The 19,257-nt window shown below is 39.0% G+C and overlaps 1 protein-coding gene across 1 annotated transcript in view; it reads left to right on the top strand.

Annotated features, from left to right (window-relative positions):
• SPARCL1 (SPARC like 1) overlaps positions 1-11,344 on the top strand; it is a 41,288-nt gene extending 29,944 nt beyond the window's left edge. Inside the window, exons 6-11 of the mRNA XM_040966837.1 lie at positions 331-449; positions 890-1,010; positions 2,864-3,000; positions 4,836-4,984; positions 5,531-5,679; positions 10,913-11,344. Coding sequence (XP_040822771.1) covers positions 331-449; positions 890-1,010; positions 2,864-3,000; positions 4,836-4,984; positions 5,531-5,679; positions 10,913-10,941 — 704 coding nt within the window. The 3' untranslated portion in view covers positions 10,942-11,344. The remainder of the gene's footprint in view (positions 1-330; positions 450-889; positions 1,011-2,863; positions 3,001-4,835; positions 4,985-5,530; positions 5,680-10,912) is intronic.
• Positions 11,345-19,257: the final 7,913 nt, after the last annotated feature.

Below are 19,257 nucleotides of genomic sequence, written 5' to 3'. Positions count from 1 at the left end.
AGTACTTGGGCCCCTGCCACCATGTGGAGGACCCGGATATAGTTCCTCACTCCTTGCTTTGGCCTGGCCCAGACCTGACCATTGCATCCATTTGGAGAATGAAGCAGTGGATGGAAAAACTCTCTCACTTGCTTCACTCTCGCTGTGTGTGTGTGTGTGTGTGTGTGTGTGTGTGTGTGTGTGTGTGTGTGTTCCAAATACATCTTTTTTTCTTTTGAAAAGAGTTTTAATTTTTCACCCTCACTAACAAAAGTTCATTGAGTAAACGGTTTTGTGTTTATAATATCAATATAACTTTTTATAAACTTACTGTCCAAACTTTTCTGTTAGATTCATGTGTGAATTTCCAGTGTAAACGAGGGCATGTGTGTAAGGCTGACCTGCATGGAAACCCTCACTGTGTTTGCCAAGATCCAATGACTTGTCCTCCGGCAAAACTCCTTGACCAAGTAAGTATTCAACAAAATCATGTTTAAGAGGCATGCAAAGATTACAGAGTTAAGTGAAGCTGTTTGTAATTATAGATGCACAGGTTACACCTAACAGTTGATGTAATATTGAACGGGAACAGAAGCCAGCAAAATCAGTTTAAATTGCTTCATTAAGAGGTAGTAATAGCATTTGAGCTGGAAAACTCATTTTACAATTCATTCTGATCTTGGCACATCTGTACTTTCCTTCTCTCAAGCTTATCTAAAGTAAAGCAGCTTTGGTAAAGTTTGTTGATATTTTTGGTGCCAAATGGGAAAATCATGATGTTAATGGTCTCAATATCTGATCACATCTTTGGCACAGCACTGTGATCAGATAGCCTTGGAATTTTAAGAGTAGAGTGTTTTCCAATCAGCACTTGCCTGTATCAGCTTTTCCTCTTGCTTATCTTTCCTAGGTTTGTGGCACTGACAATCAAACCTACACTAGCTCCTGTCACCTGTTTGCCACCAAATGCAAACTGGAGGGGACCAAAAAGGGGCACCAGCTGCAGCTGGATTACTTTGGTGCCTGCAAATGTAAGATCCCATCACTCCTGATAACCATAATTTCAGAGTTTCAAATGAATCCAAATATGTTCAAAATTGTGTCCAAACAGATGGAATTAAGAGATGTTTGTTGTTTATTTTGGTGCAACACAAATATTGAAATTCATGTATATAAAGGGTCTTTAAAATTTAATGTAAAATGTGTATTATGAAAAATGCTGTGTATGAACTTCAAAATTATTTTGCACAAAAGTAAACTTATCTTGCAATTCAATTGTCCCAGAAATCTGTTGAAGTTATCTTTGTATACACAAACAAGAAATCTGAATCCAGACTGCACTCTAAAATCAACCGAGAAACTTTAAAAATGAGGAGAGCAATTCCCATTTGTTAATCATAACCGATTTGGATTTAATTGACGTAGACTGGAGCACTAGCACTGGAGTTTTCTGTTTGTATTTTTAAGTAACCTAGGCAATTCTAATGCTTCCAGGGCTCATAACCACTATGATAACGTTACCCATTTAGACATGAATCATTGGTATTTTATTAAATTACTTCCCCTCTTCCCAGTCTAAGCTAAGCATTTGCAAAGAAACTGTAGGATAGCTCATTCTTCTGGAAGTTTTTTCTAAACTGTCTTCCTTCCTCAGGATGCTTCCAATTGTGTTTGGCTCCCCTTACCATTAAGTGGTTCTCCACATTAGCAGTGCTAATGTGTTTCCAGTTCCTCTGTCCTCCCAGGCTCATGAGAGGATTAACTATGTAGGTGTTCCCTGTGGTCATCTGATGTGCTTTGTCCAATGAAATGTGAGCAGAAATCATTCATGTGAGTTCTGAACAGAAGCATGGGAGGGCTAGTGTGTGATTTTCCTTGCCCTCTCCTCTTGTCACCACAAACTCTGAAGCTCTATGTGTTGGGATCTCCATCTTCTATTCCTGTAAGCCACTGAGATCTAGCATTATTTGTCACAATAATGACAGACTTAACCTCTCCCTTTTCCTCACATTCCATAAAGTAAATAGCTCTGGTGCCCACTATCTCTGAATTCCAGCTCTCTGACTTTTCAGCACTGGTTCTTAGGCTCTACACAAAAATCAAAATTACTCTTGAAGCTTTGAAAACACTGTGATGAGGGTGGACATAAGCCTAACAGGATGCCCATGGCAGATCTCAGGTCCAGCTTCCTGTCAAAGCATTCTGTGGGAAGCAGCAGGTGTAGTTTAAAGTAATTGTGTCCCCGCCACCCACATCAGAGTTCTGGGTTGAGTCCCTGGCTCCTAACTCCAGCTCAACTGTTGAAGGCATTTGAGGAGTAAATCAGTAGGTGGTAGTGCTTGCTCTTATTCTCCCTCCGTCTCTCTATCTGTATTTCTCTATTCCCCCTATATGTTCATGTTTCTCTGAATGGAAGCTAGGCATTGTTTTTAAAATACCCCAAGCATGGTCAACATTATGGCGCAGCAGGTTAATTTGCTAGTGTCAACACCCACATCCCACATCAGCATCTTAGCTGCTCCACTTCCAATCCAGCTTTCTATTGATGAAAGAGAGCAGAACATGGTTCAAATACCTAGGCCCTTGTTCCACATGAGTGAAATTCAGATGAAGCTCCTTGCTTCTGACCGGGCTTGGTCCAGCTCTGGCTGTTGCAGTCATTTAGGAAGTGAACCAGCAAACAGAAGATCTCTCTCCCTGCCTCCTTCTCTCCTTCCCTCTCTGTCGCTCAACCTTTCAAATAAAGATAAATTAATCTTTAAAAAATTCTCCTCTGCTACGAGAATTAAGGACCACTGTTGGAGTAATGGGCAGTGAGGAAGGTATTAAACTTCCTGTAATGAGGACTTACCAATGATTACAATGTGTTTTCTGTTGATAACAGCCATTCCTGCTTGCACGGATTTTGAAGTGACTCAGTTTCCTCTACGGATGCGAGACTGGCTCAAGAATATCCTCATGCAGCTGTATGAACCTAACCCTGAACACCCTGGGTATCTCAATGAGAAGCAGAGAAACAAAGTAAGTTATGCATAAGTTGAATACCAACTGTCTGTCTACATAGCTGGAGCCGGAAACACTGCGGTGGGCTGGGAGGGCTCCCTGTGTCTCTACAGTGCCACCTCACACCTGGTCAGCCCACATGAATTACAGAATAACAGGGGTCACCATACATGCCACTAGGCTTTGGACACTGTCAAACTGCCTTCCTCCTGCAAAACAGGCAGAAGCCTGAATAAGGCTACCAATAGTTGAGCAAAGTTAACATATGTTCAGCATTTGGCTGATCAGGTCCAAACATATTATTTAAACCTTAACAATATTTTTGCTCTCACAGACTAAATGTAGAGATATGATCTAAGAGAAATCTACTACTTGCCTTGCTAGCAGTACACTAAAAATATATTTAGAAGTTCAAACTGTTGCTTCCAGATGTTTCCAGAGAAAATTCATCCATTAGATGGTTACTGAGTGCATATAGTAAAGATCTATGAACTAAACAAAATATCTGCCTTTGCAAGTTTATTTTCTAGGCAGACACTAAACAAATGTGTGTGAGCATATGTCTGTATCTGTGTGTATACATGCAAACATGCATCAACACATTCAAAAGTAGAAAATACATGCAAATATAATCAATTCAGCAAATAAATATGAGCGTTGTCAGGTGGAATGAACTGTATTTATGAAGAAATCACTGAATGCTCTTTCTGTGTTGTGGGGTGAAGACTAAGAGTTGGCCACTGGTCTTGCACATTGTGATCATAGTTACTGGAGCTGTTTGGGTGGGTAGGGGAGGTGGCTCTTAGTAGGGAATTCTGAGTGGACAACGTCAAAGACAGAATAGGATGCCAATGAAAAGAGAGATGGACTGGTAACTGGAAGAGAACATCAGTTCAATAATTCCTTCTACTCACAGGAGATGGGAAAAGGTGGCTATAAGCTTCTGGAAATAACACAGTAAAGAAATAGACATTTGTGAGAAGCAGAAAATGTGCACAACTGCAAACATTGTTCTCAAATAGACATCAAAGTCAGTTGAGAGGTGTTGGGTTTACGTGAAGCACAAAGGAAATTCGAGTGGGAAGTTGGTAGGTGTGGTTAAGAGAACCTTTTGGAATCCTGTAGATTGATAGTAGTTATTCAGCTATTCAGTAAATAATAGGCTAATATAATAAGACGAGCATCTCATAAAATGAGCATGTCTCAAGAACAATTTCTACCCTCCTTTGTCCCAGAGAGCTCTGAAAATATTATTCAAAGGGCAAGGGGATTTCAAGTAGGGATGGCCAGGCAAGTACACACTGTGGGCCTGAGACTGAGCAGACACTAGAATTAACGCAGATTATAAAGAATGGAGTATGCCACTTACAATGGAGAACATGCAGTATTTGCCTGGATCTGGCTTATTTCACTTAACATAACCTCCTCCTATTCTATCCATTTTTATTTTTTGTTTGCAAATGAGATAATTTCATTCTTTTATGACAGCAATATTACATTGTATATATGCTATATTTTCTTTACCAATCTGTTGATGGACCTCTTGATTGATTTGGTATCTTGGCTATCATGAACAAATGCTGTGATAAACATGGTGGAACATTTGATACAATTAATTCATGTCTTTTGAACATACCCCACTTTCTTCTAAAAACCACCAATTTCTTAAAAATACCTGTTATTTTATGTAGACATAAAAAGTGTACAGTATTGATTAGGAGACACTTAATTGGGTCATGCATGATGCTTGTTATACGCTGTCATTGTATTGTTACTCTTGAAGTGAAGTTTAACAAATGGCAATTCTGTTACACTTGCCTGCTGGCTCTGACAATCTGCCTACCTAATCCTAGGTGAAGAAAATCTATCTGGATGAAAAGAGACTCTTGGCTGGGGACCATCCCATTGACCTTCTCCTGAGGGACTTCAAGAAAAATTATCACATGTATGTGTACCCTGTGCACTGGCAGTTTAGTGAACTTGATCAGCATCCTATGGACAGGTAAAGAATATTTACTGTGCTAATTAGAGGCCATGTCTACAACGTGCAAATGGGCAATCTGAGCAGAGCTGGGAAGTTATTCAGTTCAATTCTTGAATGCTGAAATGGCAAATGAATGTGGACAGAAATCTAAATTTAAAAAAAAAAGTTTTAAAAACAACAGATTGTGGGCATAGCATTGCTCCTGGGTTTACACATGAGGTAAGGTCCAGGCTTCCAGAGAGACTCTCCCAACTTTTTTTTGTTTCAACTTGATCCAAAACTGGCCCAAATGTGTCATATCTAGAGCAACCAGGAATAACTCTTGGATGAGAATCCAGTTGTACAAATGTAATTCCCATTATAAATTTGGAGAAGAGGGAAGACAGTTCTCATAAAGAAAGAGAACTAAATTAACATCCTGTAAGCTACCAGCTTTACTCATATGAATGTATTATTTATTTGCAACCCTATAGAAGAAAAAAGCAAATGTTCTTGGTGACTCTAAAGATTAATCCTCCAGACACAAGCCACTGAGTTCATAGGCTGCAATTTCTCTCATTGCAGGGTCCTGACCCATTCAGAGCTCGCTCCTCTGAGAGCGTCTCTGGTGCCCATGGAACACTGCATAACCCGCTTCTTTGAGGAGTGTGACCCAAACAAGGACAAGCACATCACCCTCAAGGAGTGGGGCCACTGCTTTGGAATAAAAGAAGGTAAAGTCATGGCTAGCCAAAGAAAAATAATGCCCTGTTCCTCCCAAGGAAGCCCCAACCCTGAAGGTCTCAAGTACAGTCCCACAATGTGTTCCAATTGAAACCCAGAGACAAAAAGGCAGTAGTGGCCCCGGTGCGGTGGCTTAGTGGCTGGAGTCCTTGCCTTGAGCATACTGTTATCCCATGAGGGCACTGGTTCTGGTCCCAGCAACCCTGCTTCCCATCCAGCTCCCTGCTTGTGGTCTGGGAAAGCAGTCAAGGATGCCCCAAAGCCTTAGAACACTGCACCCATGTGGGAGACCTGGAAGAGGCTTCAGACTCCTGGCTTTGGATTAGCTCAGCTCCTGCTGTTATGGTCACTTGGGGAGTGAAATATTGGATGGAAAGCCTTCCTTTCTGTCTCTCCTCCTCGCTCTCTCTCTCTCTCTGCATATCTGACTTTTCAATGAAAATATAAATAAATCTTTAATTTTTTTTTAAATAAAGGCAGTAGCATCCCAAGTGGTGCCCCTGTTGCTATTACAAAGTCATTTCTCATTGCTTTTTATGACACCAGTTTTAAACAGTAGCAAGGATGAACTCACACTGGTATCGCAGCGGCTGGCTAAACCTAAGAGAGCAACATGAATCCAGAGAGCTGTGCTAATTCTCAGAAAGACTTCTGTCCTTGTTTATATTACCCTCATCCTGAAACTGGATATTGGGTCAAACTTCAAAAATAAATGAATAAATAAAAACATGTGAAAAGTAACACAACAAGCCTGATTCTGACAATGGGAGATGTCAAAAGAGTTCTTAAAATTCATTACTGACAGCTAAAGACTGGATCTTACATCACCCTATGCGCCCAGATGTCTTTATCCACAACTGAGCCATGGCTGCAGCCTCGGAGAAGGGGCAGGGGAATGGAAAGAAGTGAAAGATCTGTGGGTTCTTTACCTACTCCATGCATTGGAGAAACTTAAATGCAGACTTTTGCTTTGCTGAGTTATGTCTCCCCTTTTAAGATTCGTTTATTTAAAAGATGAAACAGAAAAGAAGGAGCAGAGGAGAGAGAGATTTTCCTCCCACTGATTCACTCCCACATATTATGGCAGCAATTAGGGTTGTTGCAGGCCCAACTCAGCAGCAAGGAACTGCATCCTGGTCTCCCACGTGAGTAACAGGAGTCCAAAGACTTGGGCCATCTTTTGCTGCCTTCCCAAGTGTGTTAGCAGAACTGCATTGGAAGTAAGGTTGTCAGGATTCGAACACACACTCCAATATGCAATGTCAATACTGCAAGCTGTGGCATACCCTGGTGTATGGCAATGTTGGACCCTGGGTTTTTCTCTTGATCTACTTGCTTTTATTTTGTTAAATTAGAGTTGACTTTCCCGGCAAGCATGGTTTGTTTGAATAGTCAAGGTATAAAATCAATATACCCCAAAGGTGAGCATTCAAAACCATTCACTGGATGTAAAACAACCATGATCATCAAATCTCTATAGCAGATATGTTTTAGATATGCTTATGACAAACATGTGAGATGAATATATAGCAGTAAAGAAAAATAAGTCAATAAAAGGTCAGAGTTTCTCAAAAAGATGTAAATTTACGGAAATTTCCCTTTAAAATATTCTTTATGTACATAGATACATTGGTTGGTATTAGAAAAACTGAAAGAAGGAAGACTTTGTTATTTGCTGAAAAATAGGTAATTCACAAGAGTTCCTCTCTGTATTACTCTTCTGTAAAACAAGCACAGCAATAATGGGCCAAAACAATGTCTCTTTTTGTAAGCACCTAGTTCTGGTTATTAGTTGTCAATGCAGTCTAAAATGTCTCTGGTAGTTTCTGAGGTTGAGTTTGCCCCGGATGGCTGCAACTCAGAATCTCATATTAGATGCAGCCAAGCTGTCAGCGAGTGCCAGCTATCCAATAGCTTGACATGAGCTAAAGACTCTGCTCTTAAGCTGAGCTGGCTGTTTGCAGGAAGCTTCAGCATCTCCCCCACAGCCCTGGCCACAGGGCAGTTCCTAGCCTAGTGTTTAGTTTGCTCCAGCATGAGCAATGAGAGAGGACCCAAGACCAAAGCCTATTCCATTGTTTCTTCTATATTATGTTGATCACACTGAACAACTTGTTATAACAAAGGAGGAAAGCATAAAGTCTAGGGGATCACTGGGGACACGCTTGAAAGATAGATACCATATACTCTAGAAGCACTTTTAGCATTGATGCAAAAATAATCAGATGTTAAGGATCAGAGCTGTGCAAGTAACATCGATTTCCTAACAAGTTTATGCAATACCAGGATTACAAATACAAATATTCTACGACATCAAATGCGCTACTAAAAATTGTTAGAATAGTCTTTTCTACCTCCCAAATTGATCAAAACAAAGATGGCCATTTGGCCCAGTAGCTACACTATGTTCCATATCAAAGTGCCTAGACTCAAAGCCCAACTCTAGCCTAGGACTCTGATTTCCTCAAGCAATGGCTCAAGTATTAGATCTCTGCCACCACGGAAGCCTGGATTGAGTTCCTAGCTCTGCACTTGAGCCTAACTCAGTCCTAGCCACTGTGGATGTTTAGGGAATAACACAGCAGTTAGGAACTTGCTCTTTCTCCCCTCTCTGTCATTAAAATAAAAATATAACTAAAAAAACACACACACATTAAATAATACTGAAGTGCTGATGTCCTTCAACCTGCCAAGAGAGGAAAACTTAGCCAAGATGGGATATTTTTACGCATGTGCTTTTATGAAGCATATGCTTTTATAGGACTCACTTAAAAAAAGACGAATTTGAGCATAGATCATTCATGGAAAAGAGAAATCTTCTTACAAAATCAGGCAGTTCTTCGTGTAAGCTCGCCCAGACTGCATGTGGGACAGTTGTGTGGGAGGAGCAGCAAGGAATTAAAGTCCAATGACTTACGAAACTAATGATTATCTTGTTTATAAGCTGTGGTTTGGCCGTCATTATGTCATTTTGAAGAAGGGAAAGAATTATCACATAACATACCAATAAAACAGACATTAGAAATTCAGTCAGAGTAAACAAGTTATTGCCTTGAGAAGCAGATAGAAAAAGAAAAAGAAAAGAAATGTAAAAGATCAGTGTTAGTGTGTTCCTGAATTTTAAGTGCTTGTGACCTAAACTGGATGAGCTAGCTGGGTGAGTTGAGGCATGCCACCTGGCCTCAGAGAGGCTCATTTTTCTCCATCTGTAAAGAGAAAGTTCTCCATAGAGAGCTGGAGGAGGGGTTAGTTCAGTGTCTATGACATGCTGAGCATTCACATACGGTCATGTTAATCTTCATGAAAGCCTTCAAGGTGGAACTAATGGGGTAAACATATCATAGTATGCAGATCTTACTAAGCCAATTATAGACATTAAGTAAAAGTACCAAGGATCACCAAAAAAAATAGTTTCTCTGGGTCTGCAGTTAAGATTCCTGTGGTTACACTGTGCCGAGGCCACAGGACCTAAGAGGATGTCATAGTAAATCCAAGCAAGAGTGGATGAGAATTTGAAGTAGGAGACTGGCATGGACACATATAGTATGTAGCAATATGAAGGCAATATTTGATAGGAAATCTGTGTGGGGCAGGAAACAGACAGGCGGAAAGACTGAAAGAGAAATAGTATCTCTAAGGTATTGGCTCTGGAGAGGCAAAGAAACTAGAAATGCCTTCCACACAAAGCTAGAAGACTTAAGAAAAAGGATAAATGCCATTTTGGATAAGGACTAGCTGGGAGCCAATGCAATGCTGGTAGCTAAGTATATGAGTCTTCATTTCAAGACAAAGTTCTGGAAATACTTACCTGGGGATAAGTCACAGACAATAGCCATTGGCAGCAGAGAAATGAATCAAATCCCCCAAAGAATGTATGTGAGTTATATGGAAAAGGTCGTATGATAAAAGATCTGAAACAACACCAATGAAGATGTTGAATGGAGAGGACACAAGAGGAAGAGACTTTCCTGAAATGAAGGAAAACACAAAATAGCACCACATCAAAGCAGGATTTTCAAGGAGAAAGAGATCAGCAGTCCCAGACTTGCTGAGATGCCCAAACAGATAGGACTCTGAACGTGTGTCCACCGGATGTAGAGAAGGCTGCCCTGAGTGGCCTTGGTAAGAGCAATTCTGGTGAAGAGAAAAAAATGAAAGTCCCAATCTATGGGTTGAGAATGAATGACAGAGGAGAAAGGATAAAGAGTGAATGTGCGGAAGCAAGAGAGTTAGAGTTTGCACAGAGTTGAGAGAGCATTTGGGGGGGATAAAATAGTCTTGAGCACTCCATTCGATCATTAATTCAAATGTAACCAATATTCCTGACCGGCAGGCCCTAGATGGATATACAGCCCCTCAAGATTCTTGGGAGGGACCCAGGTTAAAAAAAAAAAAAGCAAATGTGAACACCATAGAAAGAAGGGAGGAAATAGAAGACTCCTCAAGACGGTGAGAACAGTTCTTGAGCACAGGCCGAGGAATTAGCCTTTAGGTCAATAGGAAAGATTTTTTTTTCACCTGAACAAAAGCAACAAGTCAAAAAGTAGGTGTGCAGTGTATTTTAAGTCATGAAATTATTATCTCCGTGTCATGAATGCAACAGAAAATACAAAACAAAGCAAAGCATCGAAGTCCATGATCTCTCCCATGTCTAGGCGAGATAACAATGTGTATCTGGCAGGAAAATTGCCTGGTGCCCTTGACACAGCAGTGATTTAGAATGCTTGTAATTCATCTACTTTAAAATTTTGTATAGTAGGTACTGAGTTGATGCAGGTCATATTGGTAAGGAGTGTTCTTATGCCTCCTTGAGGGTGCTGTGAAGACAAAGATATGGCAATAAATTCTTTGACAAGTGATTGGAATGTAATTGTGTTTCTACTTATTTCTGTTAGTTTCACTCCCCTGATAGAACTGACACTCTTTAAGGCTTCCCTCTAACCTGTTTTATCTCTATCAGAATAGCTCAACCCTAAATCGAAATTGCCCACAGAGCTTTCCACATGTCTGTGTGTGGTTGGCCTAGGGAAACCCCAGGCGTTTTGCCTCCAGAGGACAGGAGTGAGGCATTGGAAGACAGAGTTCAACAAGTTTCTGGGTAATGTTCACATCACCATCGTGCTGCCTTAGTAGATGGTTTCTTTCATCCGGCAACTCCGGTGTTTTTGTTTATGCTACTGATTTTGCTTCTTTCTAAAAGTGTCTTTTTTTTTTTTTTTGCAGAAGACATAGATGAAAATCTCCTGTTTTGAATTAAGATTTGAAGGAACTCAAGCTTCCCAGCATCTTTCTCTATTCTAACTAGTTCTTAAATATATGTAGCCATGATAGCTATATATTTAGCAAGATGTCTGCATGTATGAAAAAACAATGAAAATAATTGCTTGATAACAATATATGCACTTGACCTATAACATTAATTTTGGAAAAAAATCAACATATGTAAAACACTACATGCTGTTTGTGAACAGAAGCTTAGAGTAACTTCAGTTTGCTCAACTTACAATTACTAATTCTAAAACTTGCAAAAATAATGTGTTCGTGTTGTCTGTAATATTATGTGCACTTCAAGAAAAAAATGCAATATTGTTCTGTAGTTAACATGCATTACTTTCAATATCTCAATATCCTAATAAAGAGTCGATAAAATAAAAATGTTTACTCAAGTTTATTTCCATTTTTTAAACAGTCAAGTGTTAAGGATTACTTGTTATATAAAATTATAATTGTGCTTTCTAGACATTCTGGTTATAAACAAACTTGTGAGCATGACTGGTCAGAGAAAAAAAAAATGTAAGACATTTCCTGTGGGAAAAACACACTTGTAAATAGTAGTTGCGCATGAATGCCCTTTGTCATTATGTAGGTTAAAACAGAAAAACAATGTAACTCAAATGCTTTTGAGAAAAATGTAATATACAATGTGAATAACTGCACTGCTTGATTCAACTTCTAGCTTTTTTGCAATTGTATTTGTGTGTTGGGAGACAGGCAGGCTATGAAAAACCTCTACACATTTCATTTAATCAACATAAAGGTAATGTCAAGGTCAGCAGATGGGGAGCTATGAGACATCTTCACATCTAATGAAGATAGCAAAAGACAAGTGTTGTAAGAGAAAATTTGTGCTTTCCCTGGAGCTCTTCTTCCATCACAGAGTAAAAGCTAAATGGAAAAAATTCAAAGGGCTTTTAATAGAAAACCTAACACCAACTTTGTTATAACACTTCACAATAATTGAAAGAGAATATTTTTGCATACTCTCCTACCTGAAATGGAAGACATCCACAAAATTGTCTTTTTTTTTTTTTTCAAAGAATTAAAAGTTTACTGTTGTTCTTCAGAGCCTTATCTCTGGAAGTCTCTGGAAGAACGTGCCCAAGGAATCATACACAGAGAATACTTCAGGGAGAGTTTATTTCTATCAGAACAACTTGTAACTACTCAGAGTTAGATCTGCTGTCCTTTCGCTTAGCTCATCACTTGTTATCCAGAACCATACTATAGCACGTCCTTTTCTAACTAAGTTCAATTGTATCCATCAAAACCTAACCATTATTTGTAGTTTTTCCAAGTAGAAAAATAATTATAGAAATTATTCCAAATTTAATAGGCTTTTTCAAAAAAATATTTATTTGAAAGAGTTAGAGAGAAAATGAGGGCCCAAAAGAGTGTGATCATCTATTCTCTTATTTATTCCTCGGAGCGTCACAAAGATTCGGCTAGACTAGGATGAGTCCAAGAGCTGCATCCAAGTCGGCCTCATGAGTGGCAGGGGCCCAAGTAATTAGGTCATCTTCCACTGCTTGTCCCAAGCAATTAGTAAGGAGTTGGATCGGAAGTTGAGCAGCACATCCAGGACTCAAACCAGCACACACATGAAACGCTGATGTCATGAGCAGGTGGCTTGTCCCACTACCGTAACATCAGTTCCACAGGGTATTTTTGTACATAGATTTTTTTAAAGGGATTTAAATAATTAGAAATCAAATTATTGGGTGTAGTGACATTATATTTGGAGCTATTAATTAGACCCAAAGAATACTTCACCCTCTTTAAAAAAAATTCTTTTATTTTTGTTGGAAAAGCAGATTTACAGAGAAAAGGAGAGACACAGAGAAAGATTTTCTGTCCACTGGTTCACTCCCCAAGTGGCTGCAAGGGCTTGAGCTGAGCTGATGTGAGGCCAGGAGCCAGGAACTTTTTCCGGGTCTCCCACATAGTTGCAGGGTTCCAAGGCTTTGCGCAGTCCTCTATTGCTTTTCCAGGCCACAAGCAGGAAGCTGGATGGGATATAGAACAGTCTGGACATGAACCAGTGCCCATATGGAATCATGGAGCATGCAAAATGAGGATTTAGCATCTGAGCCATCGTGCTAGGCCCTGGAGAACTATCTTTAAAGAATTATTTATTTATGTATTTGAAAGAGAGAGAGAGATAGAAAAAGAGATCTCTCACCCGCTGACTCACTCCCAGTGGCTTGGCAGGGAGCTGGATAACAGCAGAGCAGCTTGGATCTCCAACCTGTGTTCATAGAGGATGCCTGCATTGCAAGAGGCAGCTTAACACACTATACCACAGCGTTAGCTCCATGAGGGAGACATTTAAAGTTCAAAAGTTCTATTATTTTAAAATATTATTTTCCTGAAAGGAAGAGAGAGTGCAAGAAAATTTTCCATCCATTAATTTACTTCCCATATGCCTTTGACAGCCAGGGTTGGGTCAGGCTGAAGCTTGAAGCCTGGCTGTATTGAGTCTCCTCCCTGTGTGGCACAGGCCCAAGTACCAGAGAACCCACCTACTGTCTCTCAGAATATACGTAGCAATAGCAGGAAGCTGGATCACAACTGGAGGAGCTGGGATTCAAACTAGGCATTCTGACAGGGAATGTGGGTATCAAAGCAACAACTTAATCACTGTGCTAAACAGTTCGCCCCTGGATTTCTATTATTGAATAGAGTTTTTCACTTTAAAATAAAAATTTTTTCCAAAAAAAAAGCATGTAGGTAAACACTTAATGTTCTTATCATTAAAATTACTTTTCATTCTTCTAAAATGCTTTCAAAAGTTGTCTAGAAGTGGGCAGACTGGCTCAAGTGGCTAATCCTCTACCTGCAAAGTCCCAGCATCCAATATGGGTGTTGATCTGTGTCCCAGATGCTCCACTTCCACATCCAGCTCTCTCCTGGTGTCCTTGCAGGGAAGTGGAGGAAGACCCAAAGCCTTGGGATCCTGCACCTGCCTTGGACATCTGGAAGAGGCTCCTGGCTCCTGGCTTTGGATCAGCTCCGCTCTGGCCATTGCAGCCACTTGGGGAGTGGATCAGCAGATGGAAGATCTTTCTCTATGCCTTTCCTTCTCTGGAAATCTACTTTTCCAATAAAAATGATTTTTTTTTTTTTTAGTATTTCTTCATCAGTTAGTGCTCTCAGGTACATAATTGGATAATATTCAGCAGGTGTGTGGTAAGATCCTTGGTGATCACATTTTTTAATGGTAGTTTATTTGTGATAAACATGCTAACCCAACCAAGGAGATGAATTGCTTTCTCAGTAATCAGTCTGAAAGCCAGTCTCCTTGTAACTGAGATTGGACGTTGGCACTTCTAGTCTGAAATCAATTACGTAGTTTAGCTTTGAATTCTGTGACTCATGTTACCTGTGACCTCACAGCTCTTAGAAATACAGCTCAAATATTGGCTGAGCATAAGTACTGTAGATCATACTCTTGAATTTGTTGCTGCAAGAGCCATTTGAAGCAACAGCAATTAAAGACATACACAGTGCAATTTGAATTATGATTTGATTCTGTTGCACTAGCTTAAGGATGGAAGCTGTTCTTATGTTTAGTAACTCAATGATTTCTAGTAGGTCAGTCCATTTATCAACAAAGAAAACCAAGGGTTTGAATCCAGAAAGGGAAAAAATAAAAATTTTTTTAAAAGACATAAAAATGGAGAAGGCAGATAAGCTACCTAAATTCAGGCAAAGTAAAATAACAGCAACATAAATTAGATTAGAGTTTGGGGTTTATTAAAAAAAAGTTGAAAATTAAAACAAACATAGTTTATCTCAGGTTCTAGAGATAAGTCTTCCTAGGATTATGATAAAGTTGTTTTTCTCTCCCATATCCAATTCCAGAGTAAAGTGATCCTGTGTGACATTCACAAGGTAAGTTCACCCAAACTAAACATGATTTTTAAAAACAGAAAAAGATTTCTTGGCAGAAGCAGCAGGCCAGAGTAGACCTCACTGATTTGTTTTTATTAAATTTACTCATATTGACTCCATTCTCTGCCACTCCATTTTACCTTGCAAATTTTTCCTGTATTATTTCCTTCCTGAAAAATCAAAATTGCCAATGACAGCATGCAGACCACAGGAGATGTGGCACATCAGAGAAAAATCTCAGGTTAGCCAGGAGTGATCAACTGCTACTAGCGAGCATTAAGCAGCATTGGAGTCTCCTGTCTGAGTAAACTTTCAACAGGCATATGGTGAACTGTGAGGATGTAAGGAAAGTCTGGAAGCTCACACCAGACAATGCTATGAGCCAAAGAGCGCATTTCTTATTTAAACACATTCAACATTGTTTATCTTGTAGACTTGCAAATCCTGAAGTTGAAAGCAGGGAGTAGCCGGACTACCATTCCATTGCCAAACTCTACAATCTATTTACGATGGAATAAGACGCAGGGAAGAAAACCAAACTAGGAATCATTTCTTAACCCTCCACATCCAGACTCAGTTCTCAGGATGAAACTTCTCATCTTGGCTAGCCTCCTGGGCATTGCCACCTCGCTGCCCATCCCCGCGAGTGCTCCTTTCTCAGCTGGGAACTTAATTTCCAATTGAGAACACAGTATTTCTGTACTAGATGGTATTTCCTATTACATTTTCATAAGAGAGGGAAGAAGAGTCCAGGAAGGCCATGGAGCCAGGAAATCACCCACAGCTCTTCTCAGCCCAGCTGAAGAGGTGTATGGAAGAATACAAATGCATCTAATGTGCTTAGAAGTCCTAACTGAACCACAGAAAGCTCCTAACAAACTTGGCGATGCAGATTTAGTATTTTCAGCAACTTGGTCTCCATGAGGCAGTTGAAACTGAATTTCATCTGCTTAAAATTAAGTTTGAAATTTAAGATTTCTTAAAATCTAAGAAATTCCACAGGTTTTCTTAAAAAGCTTGTTCTGGAGAAATGCTGACATTTCTACTTCATTTTATATTTGGATTTTGCAGAAAGGAATAGTGAAGACTACAGCTTATTTTTGAATCCAACATACGGATATATCCTGAAAGGTTTCCATACATATAAATCTTTCAAAGTTCAACTTTTATAAGCCAGCATTCATACGGTAGTGCTCCTGGGTAACAAGAAAAAAAAATAGTTTCTTTAGAACCATAGTCCTTTTAACCCAAGTTAACAAGGATTGGAATTGTCTAAAACTTCAGACGATTTCTTCTGGTTTGTTCTTTTAATATTGTGATAACCCTGGAAATGCTACAGTGTACATATTACATTGATCCTAACAGATGCTTCTTTATATTTTAGTATCTCTGCTGTGATCACTTTTTTTTGGTAATAAATGAAATAATAGTTTTACAATGATGGCATCTTAGCACACATGGAATACAGCAATCCCCCAAACACCAATTTTTCATCCTGTGGACCTCTGCCACTAATTAACTACAGCCAGAAATTCTCCATATACTAATATCCATGAGTGTCATCTGTGTTTGTTATAGTCTGAAAATGTTGGATAACTCCTCGGCAACCAACCTCCCTCTGCATATTTTTAACAAAGTATCTTCTAAAGGAGTGAAGAAGCTTTCAAGATGTGTTTTTGGGAATAATAATAATAAAAAGGACACTTTCAAATGTCCTTCATTTTAACATACACGTGCTGAAAAATCACTCTTGAACATATGTTGATTTCAAAGACCTCTTAAAGCATGCAACACATAATTAATCTTAAGAAGTGTAACTGAAAATATTCTTTGAATGTGAGTTTAAAATGAAGAGCGCAGTGTTTTAAATCACTGGGCTAATTCAGCTTTGCCGTGGTGTATATTTACCTGCGTTTATTTCAGTGGTGAAACTCCATTACCAATGGGGTATAATACTCAATGGTGCCTCACTATCTATTCTCACTTAGAATAAAACTTCCTATAATGTGTAATAGATTGTCATAGGCTGTTTTACCTTGTTGCTGTTATTGTTTTACAAGCTTCAACAATCCGGAGAAGGTTCCAGTGAACCTGTAAGCCTCTTGGATCTTCAAAGGATGCATTTGTCATTGTTGAGTTTGCAGCCTTGTGAAATGACTGACATCATGTCTCTCGCCACAGAGAATTAACTTGTGTTTGCCACAAGGATCACCGTTCTTCCCTCAGGTCCCATTCCCTCCATCGCTACAACTGCTCATGACGATTTCCCACTAGTTAGAGTCCTTGATGGAATGTTTTCACATGACTTAAGTACTTGCATTTATAGTAAATGGTTCATCTTTGGCTTCTGATTATGTTTAGATGTAGTTTTCCTACTTCTTGGCTACGATTAAATCAATTTATTTTAAACTCGGGCAAAAATCCTAAAGTCTTGATTCATGGTTAGAATTAAGGAATCGTCCTTAGTACCTTCTATCTAAAATTATGTAAAATCTATCTGGAAATAAAAAGGTCCTAGTATTTAAAGTGGAAACGCTTTTGACCACCAGGTGGCAGGATAGTATTTAAAACAGACAAAGGATGAACTTTATAATGGAGAAACTTGAATTTCAAGTAGTGATAGCTAAGACAGGTTCCCAGGCTGAGGGTTTGATTAAGGAAATAATCATACTTCTTGAAAGACAAACATTTATACAGAACTCACTTGACTCCAGTCTCCACCAACTAAGTAAGCGCCATCAGAAGGGTCATCTTTACCCGTCCCTAGTAACAAACAGAACTGCACAACATATAATGCAAGGATGGAGGGACAAACGGTTGGACAGGTGCATGGGTAAGGGAAAGGATAAATAAATGAACAAATTGTAAAAAAAAAAAAAAAAAAGACAAAAGAAAATGTTCATAGATTGTTCTGCTCATAATTCACTTTCCCCTGCCTTCTTACAGATTCCAATTCCCCTACCCTTTCCATATGCTCCAAATCAGGTAATCATGCTTAAAAATTCCTTTAAGAAAGTATTTTTATTAATATAAGCTAAAAACCGTAAACTTCTTTATATTTTTGTTTGGAGAGAAATTTGATAGCCAACCATTAATGATTAACAATGGTAAACAAGAATTATTGATTAACAATTTCTTTGGAGGAAAATTTATTGTAAGTACTTTGATTAACTTAGAAGTTGAAAACAGAACAATGTAAGATCTGAGCTCCCCATGAACATGTAAGCAAACTCTGGGGAGAAGCAGAAAAATCATCTAATCTGAAGTCAGCTAATTTGAAAGGCAAGTTCCAGACGAGCTGCTTAGTATCATTTTGGAGTAATCTCAGACTCTTTTTAAGCCTTCCCTTCTAGAAAACTGGATAGTGAAAAAGAGATGAAAATTCCATCTCATTTCTCTTATGTTTACAGTTGCCATTAACTGGGGAGAAATACGTTTTAATTAAAATGTAATCTGTTCTACATGCCTTTGAACTAGATTTAAGGTTAGTTACGGCATAAGAAGTATTTTACTTTCAACCAGATTTTACCAAATTAGTGATAATTACATATAAGAGATTCGTTTTGGTCATAAACCATAAGAAAGGGAGTGAAGCGTATGTTAATTCCAAATGTTTACATGGCGCTTCTGTTACAATTACAGGAAATAACATTATTAAAGTTTCTTTTCATAAAGTGATCCCAAAACATAGTATTTTTCCCAACCCAGCAGACATGCATTTAATTTTCATAAGGTCCTTGCCTTGTCTGGAATCCACAAAAGAAAACAGATTACGTTTTCAGAGACAGGCTGGTGGGAGAAGAGGAGGTACTTTAAGTATTCATGACTATAAATCTTGATACAATTTCTTAAATGCCAGAAACCATAGAAAGTCTGTTTTCATCAGGAGAGAGAAAACCCTAAATTCCAACTCCTTATCTCTGCTTCCTTTTTTCCAGATCCTGACACCAAATGACTTCATGGCAGTAAATATATTCTGTCCTATTAACTTAAAAAGTTTTTAAAAATATTACATTTACTATACTATATTTTAAAAGCTGCTGCCTTTATTGGTCCATTTCATTTGGACACAAAGCAAAGCACGGCCATTAAATTAGAAGCCGAACATCTGAACGCATAGGAGTTCTGCATCACTCACTGAATTCATACAAACTACGAAACAACAAAGTAATTTTTTAAAAAAGATTTATTTATTTTTATTGGAAAGGCAAATTTACAGAGACGAGAGAAAGTAAGATCTTCTATCTGCCGGTTCACTCCTCAGGTGGCCACGACAGCCTTAGCAGAGCTAATCCGAAACCAGGAGCCTGGATCTTCTGGGTCTCCCACATGAGTGCAGGGTCCCAAGGCTTTGGGTCATCCTCCACTGCTTTCCCAGGCCACAGGCAGGGAGCTGG

This window comes from Ochotona curzoniae, unplaced genomic scaffold (assembly GCF_017591425.1).
Source record: "Ochotona curzoniae isolate NIBS_2020 unplaced genomic scaffold, NIBS_Ocur_1.0 scaffold_4506, whole genome shotgun sequence".
Classification (NCBI taxonomy): Eukaryota; Metazoa; Chordata; class Mammalia; order Lagomorpha; family Ochotonidae; genus Ochotona; species Ochotona curzoniae.
The sequence above is the reverse complement of the archived record's forward strand: the minus strand, read 5'-3'. Positions and strand labels throughout refer to the sequence as shown.